Source organism: Microtus oregoni, unplaced genomic scaffold (genome assembly GCF_018167655.1).
Source record: "Microtus oregoni isolate MIOR12 unplaced genomic scaffold, Mior012 000017F_ref0000208, whole genome shotgun sequence".
In the NCBI taxonomy this organism is placed as follows: Eukaryota; Metazoa; Chordata; class Mammalia; order Rodentia; family Cricetidae; genus Microtus; species Microtus oregoni.
In genome coordinates, this window is record NW_024543076.1 from 33414646 (window position 1) to 33432199 (window position 17554).

Genomic DNA, 17554 nt, shown 5'->3' on the forward strand with positions numbered 1-17554 from the left:
TCTCTTTGTAATATGATCAAAACGCCTCCTTCCCAATACTTAATGGCCGAATTCCTTGAGAGTAAGGACTAGGTTTCAAACCACTTTGGAAGTTCTAGGTATCTGGCATTGAGTAGGTGTGAGTGTGAGGGTGGGTTTCATATATCCAGAGTGTAGGTATTTGGTAAAACATTATTTGGTGTATTTCTAAGGAAGTTTGGACTGAGCTGTTCATTTAAACTGGTGGACTTTAGGTAAAGCATACTACCCTTCACAATGTGGAGGACCACATGCAGTCAGCAGATAGTGTCAATGAAACAAAGGGTTGATTTCCCTCAGGAAGGAATTTTCCAGCGCCTGTCTATGGATTCAAGTGGAACTGCTTCTTGTGTCCCCAGCCTGCTAGGTCCTCCCACAGATTACCAACTACCCAAGTCTGTGTGTATTTACAAATGTGCACGCACACATGCAGACATACATGTGCGTACGTTGGGGTGCATGCACGCACACATACATACACACCCACGTGTACATGTGCACACATCTTACTGGTTCTGTTTCTCTGAAGAACACTTGCTAATATTCTAAAAATGCAACAAACAAAAGGCTTCTCAAAGGAAATACTGTTTTGTTTTTCACTTAATATACAAATAAATATCTCTAAAATGGCTTATTTTGACGTATTTTTATAAGTCCTCATTAGTTTTAAGTCAATATAAACATGTTAATTAACACATATCCATAACCTAAAATCTACTGAATTGCAAACATATGCCATATTTTGTATTACAAATACTTTTTAAAGGAGAAAAAACATTGACTAGCCAAGCCAAAACAAACAAACAAACAAACAAAAAACCCAGAATCGAAATCTCCATCCCACAGACAAATGATTTTAAACACTGAACCGAGTGGGAGCGGCCTTGAGAAAAGCACGGGAGGTGTCCACCGGGAGATGTCTTGCTTCTCCCTCTAAGCTTAAGGAGCGTCCCCTGCAGAAACTAAGGTTCTCTCCAAAATGGAGTCCTTGAGAAAGGAAAATATAATATATAGAAAATAAAATATAGAGGGAAACTATCTTTATAAAGGGAATGTTAAGCCTGTTTTGTTGTAAGTTTTTGTGTAAACAAAATGCTTAATAGAAATAATTTCTTCATGAGTGTAGATAACAAAACGATAATAAAAAAGAAAATTAATTCAATTCTCTTCACCTTATCTGTTATACCCTGAATTCAGGCCCCAACAAAAGAGGCAAGAGCTAATGATGTCATTAGCTCTGCAGAAGAAATAAAGGCATATGAACAGGGTCTTGGGAGAAAAATAAATACTCTCTCAGTTTACCTTTAAGTTTAAAATATGCAGAAAGAAATAAATAAAACTGGTTTATAGGGAGTGTGCCTAATATAACTCCTGCCCTAAAGGACTAAGGCAAAATTTTTATTTTTAGTGTTTACAGCAGTATTCCAGAAACAAAGACTAACAGCTCCTGTTCCTAAAAGCACAAATATAGAAAAAAGTAAGTGACTAGCAAAACAGCCGATAAGTTAGACAATATTATATCATACAGAAATCCTAGTATTTCCAATCATAGGCTTATTGCTCACCAACACTGCATCTTCCCCACAAGTGGATGCTATTTTCTAGCAGCAAAATCTCACAGAGCATTGCCTCATAGAAATTAAAATTCAAGTCAACTGTGACAGCAGATGAGATCAGCATATGTTAATCACTTTCATGTCAGACAGGAGGCACACGTACGTTAATGCCCATTCTTACCTTGTCGAGCTGATCCTGGAGGCTAGTGGATGCTTTATAGCCAAGCTGTAACAGCATCGCTTCTGCAGCGTTCTTTTTGGCTATCTTTTTATTAGGTCCTGTTCCAGTAGCAACTTCATTGCCCACCTTGACCTATTAAGGTTGAAGAAATTAATTAGTTGTATTAGCAAACAGAAAATCCTTATATTATGAAGCAATGCACAGAACTCAAAAAAATGTGAAGGTTAATCCAAAATAAAACAGAAAGGCAAAATCTCACTCATGTAAATTTTATATATACAAGTGAAAACACACATGGAGAAAATATGGGAAAATGGTCCTCAGATTCTGGTGGTCATTTCAGGCGGCATTCTGCTAGGCCTTTTACTTCCTTAAATATTTCTATTTATTTGACTTTTTAAACCTTACTCATTTAAGCAAATACAAAATAAACTTTACATCAACACAGCATTTGCTCTAACTTCATTTAGTACTCTTTATTTCCAGTAGGAAACTGACAAAGGGGAAATTCACATTGGTGTCATTTAAACTAATGTCCAAACTTTATATGAGTTTATATTAGGGCTAGCGGTACTGCTCAGTGGTAGAATACTTCCTAACAGAGACAGGGCCTAGGTTCAATACCTAGTAAGGAAAATAGCATATTAAATAGTTCCTAAAGAAAATGAATCTGAGGCTGAGTATAGTACTGCGGTGAAGAAAAAGACAGGAAATTCAACTTCATGGTCCCGCCCCCCTAAGATGCTGCACGCTATTTAACAGTTCCCTGACCTGCAGACTCTTCATCAGTACGACAGGAATACCAACAACTATGCCTCACTAGTGCTCAGAAATGAAGAGAATCAGCCAGGCGGTGGTGGTGCACGCCTTTAATCCCAGCGCTCAGCAGGCAGAGGCAGACAGATCTCTGTGAGTTCCAGGCCAGCCTGGTCTCAGAGCTAGTTCCAAAACAGGCTCCAAAGCTACCAAGAAACCCTGTCCTGAAAAGCAAAAACAAAAACAAAAAAATCCAACAAAAAAACCCTGCTTATAAGCAATTTAAGCAGAATGTGCGCACATACACACACATGCACTTAAATATGTGAGTCATCTTATACACATGTTTGCTGAATTGAGTAGGACTGTTTTAGAAATAAAGTCATAAAAATTAAATTGAAAAGTGAAACTATGGTCTGGAGAGAAGGCTCAGTGGCTAAAAGCATTGACCACTTTTCCAGAGGACCTTGGTTCAATTCCTAGCAGCCATATGTTAGCTCACAACTGTCTGTAACTCCAAGATCTGACACCCTCACACAGACATACGTGCAGGCAAAACATCAATGCACATAAAATAAAAAGACAAATTACTAAAAACAGAAAAGTGAAACTATAAGGAGGAATCTACAAAATGACATTAAGATATTGCTGCTCTCACAGAGGACTCAGGTTAGTTTACGAACACCCAACCTGGAGGCCCACAACTTTAGCTCCCTGGGTGCCCTCTTTTTACATACAAAATACAAATTAAATACAAATTATGATATGAATACATCTTTAAAAGAGAAAATACTAATAAATAGTACGATGAGTCATGTTTATAGGTTACAGGCAATAGTAATATAGTAATTCATATGTCAATTGATCTATAAATTCACTGAATTCCTATAGAAGTCTCACATGTATTTTACACTATCTGACAATTCTAGAGTTCATATAGTGCAGCGAAGTGCTAAGAAAAGACGTGCTTTTGTGGGAGAGTAGGAAGGCACAGTACTTCTTTGCTTATCTGAGTTTTTATATATCTACCATAAGAAAAGGGCAGATAAGCCTGAGTTTATTAAATTACTTTTGCTCTTAAAAAGATACTAATGAAAAGTGGAAAGGAGGGGGCCGATGGCTCAGTGTTAGTTAAACATTGGCTACACATGTGTGGAAAGGCATTTGGATGCCAGAAGATGTACACAAGGAGTGAGCACAGGGTGTGATGATTCTCTTAGGGTTCGAGCATTGAAATCAGAAGGCCAAGAAGATACTCCCAAAGCAAGCTGGGTCTAGGTAACAACAGCAACAAAATCTGGGTTTAGCTGGGAGACCCTGCATTACTGAGTAAAGAACAGGGAGAGAGGGTGTGTCCTGACATCAGCCTCAGGTCTGTACACACAGAGGTACGTCTCTCTCTCCCCATATATATGTGTATATATAATATGTATGTATGTTTGTATGCATGCATGCATGTATGCCCCACTTCCTCCCCTCCAACACATACAGGAAAAAGTAAAATTACAACACAGGAAGATATGAAACAGTTCCTTTGCAGGGGTTTCCTCTAGAAAATAAACAAGAAACCCCAACATACAATCCATGTCTGATAAGTTGGGTTATGTTACCAGGCATCACTTTATTTAAAATAAAAAATATTAAAAAAATAAAGTTCCATGTTGGGTGGGTAGCTGGAAAGAGAGGAGGAAGGGGACATTGTGGTTGAAATGTAAAATAGGTAGATAGACAAGATAGATAAATTTAAAATGAAATAGAAGAGAACATAGTAAAATGAAAATAAAACTCCAGTGGGAGGAGGAGAGGGAAAGGAAACTGGGATTGGCATGTAAAGGAGATTTATACCTTAAATTTAAATTTAAAAGAGGGGAGGATAATGTATGGAGCAATAATGCACTTGGCTGAGCAAGTAATAAAAAAAAATGAGAGAACAATTTAACAACCAGAATAAAAATAGATAAATAAATAAACTCGAACAGCTTCATGCCACTTTCAAAAAATTTCTCTGACAATCAACTGGATCTTAGCCACGACTGCACATATGCACAGGTAAATACAGATTCCAGGTGGACAGCATAATAATTTTAACAATACTTTGCGGTTTTGGTTCTTGTCTACAACCCTAATAGACGTTGTTCTTCCTGATCCAGAACATACACTTTCCTGTCTGGCTTCCACAGTTGAGTATAATTAGCTATTTATTAGTTTCAATTTGATTTGAGATACAATTTCCATCACTACTTTTAAGCTTTAGTAAAGCCATCACTTGTAAGAAATGGGATCTACTTTTCACCAATCCCACATCAAACAGATGTCTGATCTCCAAAATATACAAAGAACTCAAGAAATTGGTCACCAAAAGATCACATAATCCAATAAAAAAAAATGGAGTACAGACCTAAACAGAGAACTCTCAACAAAGGAATCTACAATGGCTGAAAGGCACTTAAGGAAATGCTCAACATCCTTAGTCATAAGAGAAATGCAAATCAAAATAACTCTGAGATTCCATCTTTCACCTGAAAAAATGGCCAAGATCAAAAACACTCATGACAACTTATGCTGGAGAAGTTGTGGGGAAAAGGGAACACTTGTGCATTGCTGGTGGGAATGCAAGCTGGTACAACCCCTTTGGATGTCAGTGTGGCGATTTCTCAGAAAATTAGGAATAACCTTCCTCAATACCCAGTAATACCACTTTTGGGTATCTATCCAAAGGATGCTCAATTGTGCCACAAGGACATGTGCTCAACTATATTCATAGCAGCATCATTCATAATGGCCTGAATCTGGAAACAACCTAGATACTTCCCAACCAACGAATGGATAAAGAAAATGGGATCCATTTACACAATGGAGCACTACTCAGCAATAAAAAACAATGATATCTCAAAATTTGCAGACAAATGGATGAAACTAAAAAACACCAAGCTAAGTGAGGTAACCCAGACCCAGAAAGACAAACACATTACATGCTCACTCATAAGTGGATATTAGATGTAAAGCAAAGGATAACTAGCCTATAGTCCATGACCCCAGAGAAGCTAGTTAACAAGGAGAACCCTAAGAGAGATACACATAAATCCCCTGGGAAGGGGAAATAGATAAGATCTTCTGAGTAAATTGAGAGCATGAGGGGGGGGGAAGGGAGGGTGAAAGGGGATCAGGAGATGGGAAGGGGAGGGGGAAGGAGAACGATGGTCAAAATGGGGGAAGGACAGAGATGAGAGCAAGGAAAGAGCTATCTTGATTGAGGAAGCCATTATGAGGTTATTGAGAAACCTGGCACTAGGGAAATTACCAGGAATCCACAAGGATGACCCCAGCTAAGATCCCAAGCAATAGTGGAGAGGGTGCCCCTGTAATCAGATTGATGACTACCTTAATTGTCATCATAGAACCTACATCCAGCAACTGATGGAATCAGATGCAGAGATTCATAGCTAATCACTGGGCCGAGCTCCCAGAGTTTAGATGAAGAGAGGAAGGAGCAACAATATGAGCAAAGGTGTGAAGACAATGAGGGGGATATCCACAGAAACAGCTAATTTGACCTAGTGGGAACTCACTGACTCTGGACTGACAGTGGGGGAACTTGACTAAACTAGGCTCTCTGAATGTGGGTGACAGTTTTGTGGCTTGGGCAGTCAGTGGAACCACTGACAGTAGTACCAGGATTTATCCTGTGTTTCAACTGGCATTTTTGGAGCACATTCTCATTGGAGGGATACCTTGCTCAGCCTAGGTATATGGGGGAGGGCATTGGTCCTGCCTCAAAGTGAGGTGCCAGACTTCGTTGACTCCCCGTGGGAGGCCTTACCCTCTCTGAGGAGTGGGAGGAGGCGAGGGAGTGGGAACTTGGGTTGGTACATAAAATGAAAAGAGACTGTTTAAAAAAAATGGTATCTACAACACAAAGGCAAAAAAATAGAAACTTAAACATAAACATTCAAAATAATAAGTAAAGAAATGTACTCCCAAGGTATCTCAGTAGAGAGCCTAAAAGACAGCTGCTGTAGCAGCTGAAACTACAAAAGCATTCACTGCAGAGCTGCTGGAAAACTCTCACACACGTAGTGCAAATGTGGTTTCATACAGGTCGTTGCTTTTCTCCCTAGTGAGAAGTCCACCTGATGCCAGTTCATGGCCTTCTGTGGACTGTGCTGAGAAGCACTGCTGTACCAGACACTCATGGCAGTCCCTTGGAGCAGCGTGAACTCAAAGTCCCTGCCCTATCATTGTTGGCCTGACCCTGACCTCGGCACAAGCCCTAAGGAAGATGTGTTCCCATCCTCAGCTATTCCCTTCTAATACCTGCTATTTTTTCAGGGCTTGGCTGGTTCCCCAGACTGACCAGCCCTTACACTGTTCTGGAACAACTGTTGGTGAAAAGATTAGACCAGCTGCATCAAAAACCTCCTCTGCTTCTCTGGAGGAGGGGAGAGGGGAGTCAAAATGTTCACCAAAGTAAACAGAAACCAAAGATCAGTGAGCAAGCAGCTGCTGAAAAACTTTCACCTGCTTTCACAAGCTACACACCTCACTGACTCTCCGTCCAGCATTCCCTGCTTTAGCCCCACATCTACCTCCGCCGGCCTGACACCCATCGGACCCAGGCTCCTGCATTTGGTCTTGACTGCAGTGCTCTCCCTATTCTGGCACCAAATGTTTATCTGTGTCTGCCAGGTTTCCACCTGACCTATTCTGATCCTTTCTTAAGACGTCTTTCCTTCCTACCAGGTGTTTCCCAGACTCATTTTCCCTCCTCACCCATCCCTTGCCTCACACAACTGACTGTGAGCAGTTAATTCAATAGTCTGAGTTGTTAACCCAGAGTAATCCAAGGCTGAAAAGCCACACTGCTGAGATTCTCATTCCTTGTTAAACACAATGGCAGCTCAAAGAATCACTTCATTATAAAAGTAAAAGATGCACACGGGTCATCTTCCTACAAAGCTCGGAGATTATAAAATTACAAATAAGATTTTACACTAAAATATTAATGCCCGAGCAAAGCACCTCTCTATTATGTTGCAGATATAAGATGATCAGATTTTTGTCTTTAAATAATCATTTACATGAGCTGAACCCCCAACAATACTCCTACCCCCAAGGAATAAATCTGCTTTGGAACTATACAAATAATGTCATCAAAATTTTCTTTTCTTATTCAGTAATCAATGCAAGTAACTTGTATTCATTTTGTAACATACAAACTCAGTTTGGGGAGGTATCATAGGTAAAAACAAACATGATTTCTAGATATATTTTCTTCTATATTCAATTATACCATAATACTTCTTAATGAGTTTATATAAAAGTCTTTCCTTTAATAAGGTTGTTATAATGTTATAATGAATCAGCCGGGTGGTGGTGGCACACGCCTTTAATCCCAGCACTCGGGAGGCAGAGGCAGGCGGATCTCTGTGAGTTCAAGGCCAGCCTGGTCTACAAGAGCTAGTTCCAGGACAGGAACCAAAAGCTACGGAGAAACCCTGTCTTGAAAAATCAGAAAAAAAAATATTATAATGAATCTACTGGAGCATCCAGGAGAGAGGGCAACACAATTTGAATCCAGTGTAAAAGCATAGCAAAATGTCCCCCACTTGACTTGAATGTTTATGAATGCCATACAATGGGAGCTAACCAAATACAAACTCCTCTCTCAAAGGGCATTCAGTACACTCCATGGAAAAGGAACTGTATAACACAACCCAAAGCAGATATATCCAAATACGTGTCTGTATTTTCAACCTTTGGTATCCACTAAGCAGATCCTTGACTTCTTAAGAACTAAGACTATAACAGCAAAAGCAATGAATACATTCTCTGTAGTGAAGACGCCAGAGCACTGCTCTGGGTTCTAATGACATCTAGACACCACTCATTACAGGGAACTCCTGGCTGGGAGCCTTGGGGTTTCCAGAGGTCTGACAGGAAAACAACAACAACATAGTAAATGTTTACTATGGCCCCACATTTATCAATATCTGGTATTACATACATACAGAAGTGCAAAACTTAGCTATGTGTGAGTAATTAATATGAGGATCCATATTTGGATGCTGAGATTATCTGATATGTAGTCAATACTTAGTAAATTGTTGTTGATTTTATCTGTATAGTATGAAAAGTAAGATCCTTGGGTTTGACTATAAGTTTCTTTCGCAAGAGAAAAATTTTAAAGTTCAAACACAATAAAGAAAATTTAAGTATACACTGGTTATTAGGATCTTCTACTAAATATTACCGCAAAAATATTATAATTTTCAGAGCTATACACTTGGTTAAGTCTAAAACAACAAGGTTAGAAATTAGCTTTAAAATTTCTATAGAGGAATAAAAAAACCAGGAGGACATTGAGAAGTCACGCTGACCAGCGTGGCAAAGACCTTATTTGCTGGATGGGGCCCAGTATACTATTTTCTTCTTGCTGTTCAGTATTCTGTCTAAAGATTTATTTTATTTTCAAGTGCGTGTGTATGTGTGCACGCGTGTGCGTGTGTGTGTGTGTGTGTCTGTGTACGTATATGACTACAAGTGTAGGTGCCCAAAGAGACCAGGGGTGTCTGAAAACCCCATCTCCTGGCGCTGTAGTTAGAGGCAGACACGAACTGCCTGTTGCGATGATGGAGTGTTAAGAACTGAACTCAGGCCCTCTGCACGAGGAGAGGAGTATACACTCTTAGAGGAGTACACACTCTTAGTTACTTAGCCATTTCACCAGCCCTGGATATGTTTCCTATAAAAAAAATAGAACCAAGATTGCTCCAAGAGTATGGCTTGAACTGACAAACATAGATGGGTCACACAGGCTTGAAAAGAAGAAGGCAATTTTGCTATCTGACCTGACTCCTAGCTCATACAGAGCAAACAGTCTTCAAGTTTCTTGGTTGCAAAATAGAGTTAGGTCTCTCCCTCAGTCCCCACCATGGTCAACTGGCCAGGCCAGACATTCTAATTTTCCAGAGGGCTCTGTAACCTTATGCCCTTGGCCCACTTCCATCCCTACATCTCCCCTTCTTAATTTGTTTCTAATTCCCTTTGTCTCTGATGGTAATAGTCAATCACCCTGATGTAAAATGCAACATGGAACGCTAAGAGACAGACATCAAGTGATAAAGTCTGTGGTAAATAACCCATGTGAACTCACAGGCCCTCCCAAATCCCATGCTGTCTAGCTGACATGTCCTTGACACCAGCATGTTTCCAAGTTGATAGGTCAGCCTAAAAAGAATGAATGCTGTAAGAGTTACACAGCCTCCCAGACCCGGCCTGCCTCCACAACAACCCTATGCCACCCTGGCAACGCCTCAATCTTTTCACTGACTTCTGAAACATTCACTGTGATGGCTAAAAATACCTGCATCACAAACTCTCGACGGCGAGGCATCCCTCGTTCCGAAAGTAAGACATAATCAGGCTCCTTCTCCTTTCTGGCCTGCTGGATTTGGGCCAGGCGGCTGATGGGGTTCATTCCTTGACCGTACTCAGGGCCAGCCTGAAAGAAGAATTTAGGAAAGATTTCAGAATCTTGAGTGTGAAACTTATTAGACCCTGGGAAAAGCACCGTTTCCCTAGTGCATCCCCAGCTCACCAGAACCGACTGGAAGGGGTAAATCAGTCATTAGAAAGAGCTGCAACAGAAATTTGTAAAATGGACCCAACATTTAGGCTTCCATGGGACTGGGGTTCAGAGATAGTAGAGAAAAGCCGGATTGTTTATACTTTAAAACTGGGTGATCTCTTCAGGGTGGGGGAGGGTCACTCCCAAGCAGCAATAGAAAGAAGAAAAGGACAGGGAAAGACATGAACTGTGAGCAGATACTTGCAACATATAACGTTAAAAAGATTGATCCAGGCTCCAAAACATACTTTTAGAAACTCCTGAAAAAAAATATTAAGAAAATGGGTAAAAAGTGATAAACAGATGTATCACAAGAATGGAAATGGAAAGAAAGATTAATCAACTTCATTAGAACTTGGCAAATGCATATTAAGACCATGGTGAAATATAAATATACACCCACCAGCTTGGTAAATCTGAGATGTCCAGCAGCCCCAACAGGTAAGAAGGTGAGCGGGGTTTTAAGTCAACTGATACAAGCTAGAGACGTCTGAGAAAAGGGAGCCTCAATAAAGAAAACACCTCCATAGATTCCGGCTGGATGCAAGCCTGCAGGGATTTTCTTCATTAGTGATTGGTGCTGTAGGGCCCAGCCTATTGTGGCTGGTGGTACTGGGTTCTATAGGAAATATGATGAGCAAGCCAATAAGCAGCACCCCATCATGGTCTCTGCCTCAGCTCCTGTCTCCAGGTTCCTGCCCTGCTTGAGTCCTGTTCTAACTTCCTTTGATGAACTGTGATGTGGAAACTTAAGCTGTTTTTAATCATGGTGTTTCATCACAGCAATAGCAACCCTAACCAAGACAGAAGAGGAATAACAACAGCTCGTAGGAGATAGGAGGATAAAAAGTGGTAGCTTACTTACTATGTTGTCAGGCTGGCCTCGAATGCCTGAACTAAAAACATTCCTGAGTAGTGCCAACTATAAAGTACATTGTCACCTGACTTACAAGGGATGGCAAGACTAGAGAAACATTTAGGTGAGGTACCAACAGGATCTGATGATTTACTGGACAAAAGGGTAAAAAGAAACTTCAGTTTCAGATAGATAATGCTTCCAGCCACTAGATAAAGAAAGACTTACAACAGAACATGACAAATTCTGGACACTGAATTTGAGGTGCCTGTGATTTACTCAGTAACAATGTGGACACATGGTGTAGAACACAGAAGCACACTTGGGAACTGTTTCTCTGAAGACTGAACTGAACCACTAGGGGTAAAGGAGAAACTTGAAAAAGAGTAAAAGACTACAAACATCAGGACCAGTGAGATAGCTCGGCAGGATGCCCAGAACTCAGTCTTCAAAATCCATAGTGGGGGAAGAAAGAACTGAACCTCCAAGTTGTCCTCTGAACTCCACATATGTGCATACACAAACACAAAATAAATAAGTTTTTAAAACAGGATTGTAAGGCAATCTTACCAAAAGCAATCTACAGATTCAATGCAATGCCCATCAAAACCCCAGCAAAATTCTTCACAGACCTCAAAAGAACGGTACTCAACTTCATATGGAAAAGCAAAAAAAGCCAGGATTGCCAAAACAATCCTGAATAATAAAGGAACTTCTGGAGGTATCACAGTCCCTGACTTCAAACTCTACTACAGAGTTACAGTACTGAAAACAGCCAGGTATTGGCATAAAAACAGACAGGAGAACCAATGGAACCAAATAGAAGACCTGGCTATCAATCTATACATCGAACACATGATTTTTGACAAAGTAGCAAAAAATAAAAAATATCAGTGGAAAAAAGAAAGCATATTTAACAAGTGGTGCTGGCATAACTGGACATCAACATGTAGAAGAATGAAAACAGACCCATATCTATCACCATGCAAAAAACTCAAGTCCAAATGGATCAAAGACCTCAACATAAAGCCAGCCACACTGAACCTTATAGAAGAGAAAGTGGGAAATATACTTGAATGCATTGGCACTGGAGACCACTTCCTAAATATAACCGCAGCAGCACATACACTGAGAGAAACAATTAATAAATGGGACCTCCTGAAACTGAAAAGCTTCTATAAAGTAAAGGACATGGCCAACAAGACAAAATGACAACCAACAGAATGGGAAAAGATCTTCACTAACCCACATCAGAGGTCTGATCTCCAAAATATACAAAGAACTCAAGAAATTGGTCACAAAAAGAATACATAACCCAATTTAAAAAAATGGAGTACAGACCTAAACAGAGAACTCTTAACAGAGGAATATAAACTGGCTGAAAGACACTTTAGGAAATGTTCAACATCCTTAGTCATCAGAGAAATGCAAATCAAAACAACTCTGAGATTCCATCTTTCACCTGTAAGAATGGCCAAGATCAAAAACACTCATGACAACTTATGCTGGAGAGGTTATGGGGAAAAGGGAACACTTGTGCATTGCTGGTGGGAATGCAAGCTGGTACAGCCCCTTTGAATGTCAGTGTGGCAATTTCTCAGAAAATTAGGAATAACCTTCCTCAATACCCAGTAATACCACTTTTGGGTATATATCCAAAGGATGTTCAATTGTGCCACAAGGACATGTGCTCAACTATGTTCATAGCAGCATTGTTTGTCATAGCCAGAACCTGGAAACAACCTAAATGCCCCTTGACCAAAGAATGGCTAAGGAAAATGTGGTACATTTACACAATGGAGTACTACACAGCATAAAAAATAATGACATCTTGAATTTTGCAGAAAAATGGATGGCACTAAAAAACATTATTTTAAGTGAGGTAACCTAGACACAGAAAGACAATTATCACATGTATTCACTCATAGGTGGTTTTTAAACATAGAGCAAAGAAAACCAGACTACAAGCCAACATCCCAGAGAACATAGACAACAATGAGGACACTAAGAGAGACTTACATAGATATAGTCTTCATGGGAAGTAGAAAGTAGAAAAAGACAAGCTCTCCTTGGGAGCATGGGGACCTTGAGGGAGGATTGAAGAGGGGAAGGGAAAGGCAGGGAGGGGAGCAGAGAAAAATGTAGAGCTCACTAAAAATCAATAAAAAAAGAAAAGGACATAAAGTCAGGGAAGACGGGGAAATAGGAGATAGATATATGGAGATTTGGCAGAAGGTGTGGGTGTGAATATGATCAAAATGTATTATATGAAATTCCCAAAGAATTAATTAAAACATATTTTTTAAAGTATCTTTTCCTACTCTCAAAACCTTTTGTGTTCTGTTCTTGGAAGTTGTACCTAATTCACTAAACTGATGAGACTATATCTAAGGCATTCAGTATTAGAAAAAAAATTGTAAACCTCACAGCTGAAATTGTTTAGGCTGGACACGAGAGAGAGAGCAATGGAGACGGTTAGCTCTTGCTAAGGTCTACTATATGCAAAACTACAGATTAAATAAATAATAAAGGGTCACCTGCAAAGTATAAGTGATCAGTAGAAAAAAGAAGGGTCTTTAATTTGGGACTGGGAGGAGGTTAAATAAAAAAGGAGGGAACCAGGCAGGTGGTGGCGGCGCACGCCTTTAATCCCAGTACTCGGGAGGCGGAGGCAGGTGGATGGATCTCTATGAGTTGGAGGCCAGCCTGGTTTACAAGAGCTAGTTCCAGGACAGGCACCAAAGCTATAGAAAAACCTTGTCTCAAAAAAAAAAAAAAAAAAAAAAGGAGGGCCATTTGAACTTCGTCTGATGAGAATTCTCTTTTCAGTTCGGTACCCCATTTTTTAATTGGGTTAATTAGAATTTTCATGTCCAGTTTCTTGAGTTCTTTAGAGATCAGACCTTTGTCTGATGCAGGGTTAGTGAAGATCTTCTCCCATTTAGTAGGATGCCTGGTCAATCTCCTTAGTGATCAGGGAAATGCAAATCAAAACAACTTTGAGACACCATCTTACACATGTCAGAATGGCTAAAATCAAAAACAATGATAGACTATGCTGGAGACAATGTGGAGTAAAGGGAACACTCATCCATTGCTGGTGGGAATGCAAACTTCTGCAACCACTTTGGAAATAAGTGTGGCGGTTTCTCAGGAAATTGGGAATCAATCTACCTCAGGATCCAGCAATACCACTCTTGGGAATATACCCAAGAGATGCCCAATCATACTACAAAAGCATTTGTTCAACTATGTTCATAGCAGCATTATTCGTAATAGCCAGAACCTGGAAACAACCTAGATGCCCCTCAATGGAAGAATGGATAAAGAAAGTGTGGAATATATAAACATTAGACTCAGCAGTAAAAAATAATGACATTTTGAATTTTGCATGCAAATGGATGGGAATAGAAAACACTATCCTGAGAGAGATAACCCAGACCCAAAAAGATAAATATGGTATGCACTCACTCATTAGTGGAATCTACCCATAAACAAAGGACATTAAGCCTACAGTTCGCAAGCCTTGAGAAGCCAAATAACAAGGTGAACCCAAAGAAAAACATATATAGATCCTCCTGGAAATTGGAAGCAAATAAGATTGCCGGGCAAAATTGGGAGCATGGGGGGTGATGGTCGGGGTGGGGGTGGGTTGGAGGAAGGGGAGAAGGGGAGAGGGAAGGGAGAAAGGAAAGACTGGAGAGAGCTTGGGGGAGTGGAAGGGTGGAGATGGAGGAAGGGAGGATATAGGAGCAGGGAAGAAGGTATCTACATTAAGGGAGCCATTTTAGGGTTGGCAAGAGATTTGGCTCTAGAGGGGATCCCAGGTGTCCACAGGGATGTCCCCAGCTAGGTCCTTGGGCAGAGAGGAGGGGGTGCCTGAACTGGCCTTGCCCCACTACCACACTGATGATTATTTCAAATATCACCATAGAATCTTTGTCCAGCAACGGATGGAGATAGAGACAGAGACCCTCATCAGAGGAATGGACTGAACTCCCAAGGTCCATTTGAAGAGCAGAAGGAGGGAGAAGACGAGCAAGGAAGTCAGGACCGCGAGGGGTTGGTCCACCCACTGAGGCAGCATGCCTGTTCTAATGGGAGCTCACCAAATCCAGCTGGACCGGGACTAAACAAACATGTGATCAAACTGGACTCTCTGAATGTGGCTGACAATGGGGGCTGACTGAGAAGCCATTGATAAAGGCACTGGGACTTGTTTCTACTGCATGTACTGGCTTTTTGGGACCTTAGTCTATTTGGACGCAAAGCTTCCTAGGCCTGGATGTAAGGGGGAGGGCCTTGGACTTCCCACAGGGTAGGGTTCCCTGCCCTCTCTATGGGAGGGAGGGGAATGGGAGGAGGGGAGGAAGTGTAAATTTTTGAATGGGAAAAAAATAGATAAAAAGGAAAAAAAAGAAAAAAAATAGGAGGGAAAGGTAAAATACCAGTAAGACTGTCTAAAAAAAAGTCACAAGGAATCATACTGAAACAAAAGCTGTAAAACTGTGATACATGTCAGTACCTGTATAAATGAAATTTCCTCACGTGGGCTATCAATGTTCCTTCCACGAACCAAAGACCACCTAATAAAATCCCAGCACCAGGCCTGAGAAGCCCCCCTTTGAGGTGCTGGTCAGGGTTGTCAGGGACTCCCAAGACATACAGACTATTGCTATTGCCCATGGCTGCCCTCCAGAGGTGGAGGCTCTTATTGCTCAAGACACCATGCATTGCAGATACAGGGTTCAGAGGCCCTTGAGCTGGAACTGACCTGAAGGCCTCCTCCCTGAGGCCCAGCTTTCAGAGGCCCAGAGAGCACCCTGCAAGCTTCCAGAGGAGGGTGACAACCAACAGTCCAGCCAGCTATGCTGCCTGTGAATCATATCCAATACCAGCATGGCACCATAACTCTAAGGGTGTAGCAGCAGCTCATACCTTAGTACTAACCACCAGTCTCTAATGGCATTTAAATCTCCTCAACAAGAGAAAATCATGCCTGGTACCAGAAACCCAGGTAGCTACTGAGCGTTAGGGAAGCATGGATCTTTGAGAACCTGTAACCACCACTTTACTAAAGTAGTATAATCCCTAACTCCATCCTAAATATTTGTCCTTATACCCACAGGTAAATGCCTGTGGTATAAATACCCCTCATTCAGGAAATTTCTCTTCGCAACAGATGGAGACCATTAAAGCAAACCATAACCAATCAAAGAGCAAACTGTGGAGCTCAATTCCAATGGGTATATACAAAACAGTTCCTGCACCCAAGGCTCAGGGAACACCCAAGGCAGAAAAGAGGGCTGTAAGACAGTGAGAGCCAGAGGATCTCCTAGTAAAGTCAGAAGCTACATGTATAAAGACTCACCAACATGGCTGCCTAAACATGAACTGAACACAAACAATATGCCAAAGCGGATAGGGGAAAGATCATGGGGTCTCAACCCTACACAAAGAACTATAGGTAACTAAGGAATGCCAAGGGAGAGAGAAATGGTCCTTCCCAGGGAAGAACATACCAATTGGTTATCCAATACTAAGTGGCCAGCCCTGAAACTATACGCATGCAAGTTGCATTATAGAGACCGAGGTTATATTTAGGAATATATGTATGTATGTATGTATGTATGTATATGTATGTGGCAACAATTAATGGAAAAAGGAGGCCATGAATTTGAAAGGGAGCGAGATGAGTATAAGGAAGTGTATGGAGAAAGGAAAAAGGAGGAGAAAATGAAGTACTTATAATCTCAGAAATAAAAGAAAAAGCTTTGGAAAAGGAGCCACTGTAAAAGAGATGATGAAAATGCCAAGTACAGACCATACCTAAAAAGTCTAAGTAAGATCCTAATAAAAATGTTAAGGAGCTATGGCACTTGAAAGTTGCCACCACATACATTAAGATACTCAAATAAATCTGTCCTTCCAACAGGAGGCTGTCTGTAATGCTTTTATTTCTGATGAATCTCAGGCTCTTCTAAAGATGTCTCTATGTTCCAAAGAAACAACTACTGATAGAGATTTTAGTGACAGTGAACCACAAAATAGAAATCTGAGAACATTATTAGTGGCTTGATTTCTTTCCTTGATTGAAATTACTATGCCCTTGACAGTTAAGTTATTACTTAGCTATCAAGTCTCAGATTATCCTAAAAACCAGTACGGGTAGTCTTACAAAAACTGTATCCAGAAAATTTTATCTCCAATACTGGAAAGCCTCCTTTGAAATCTTATCTTAAAGAAGACAACTATATAAAAAACAGATAAAATCCCAGAGGTCATCTGATGAGCTGTACATGTTAAGAGGGTCACTCCAAATTCCATCTTTAAATACGAAAGGAATTCACAATTAGCCAGTTTCTAGTGGACGCTCTGGGCAGAAAGAACTGAATCTGAAACTTGACTCTGGGCTGGAAACTTGTGTTCCTCAAACACAAATGGCCTCCCCTGTATGATACATCACAGAAATGTTAGGGATAATGAGACAACGTGATAGTCTTATTATTTCAAGAAGAATGAAGTTAACTCATCACAGATCTTCTTTACTTCTATTGAAC

At 40.6% G+C, this 17554-nt stretch overlaps 1 protein-coding gene across 8 annotated transcripts in view; it reads right to left on the reverse strand.

The window, feature by feature from the left end:
* Stau2 (staufen double-stranded RNA binding protein 2) overlaps positions 1-17554 on the reverse strand; it is a 309083-nt gene that overhangs the window by 160851 nt on the left and 130678 nt on the right. For all 8 annotated transcript variants that reach the window (XM_041667874.1, XM_041667871.1, XM_041667868.1 and 5 more), the window contains 2 exons: positions 9875-10012; positions 1756-1887 (listed from right to left, as the gene is read on the reverse strand). In XM_041667874.1, coding sequence (XP_041523808.1) covers positions 1756-1887; positions 9875-10012 — 270 coding nt within the window. The remainder of the gene's footprint in view (positions 1-1755; positions 1888-9874; positions 10013-17554) is intronic.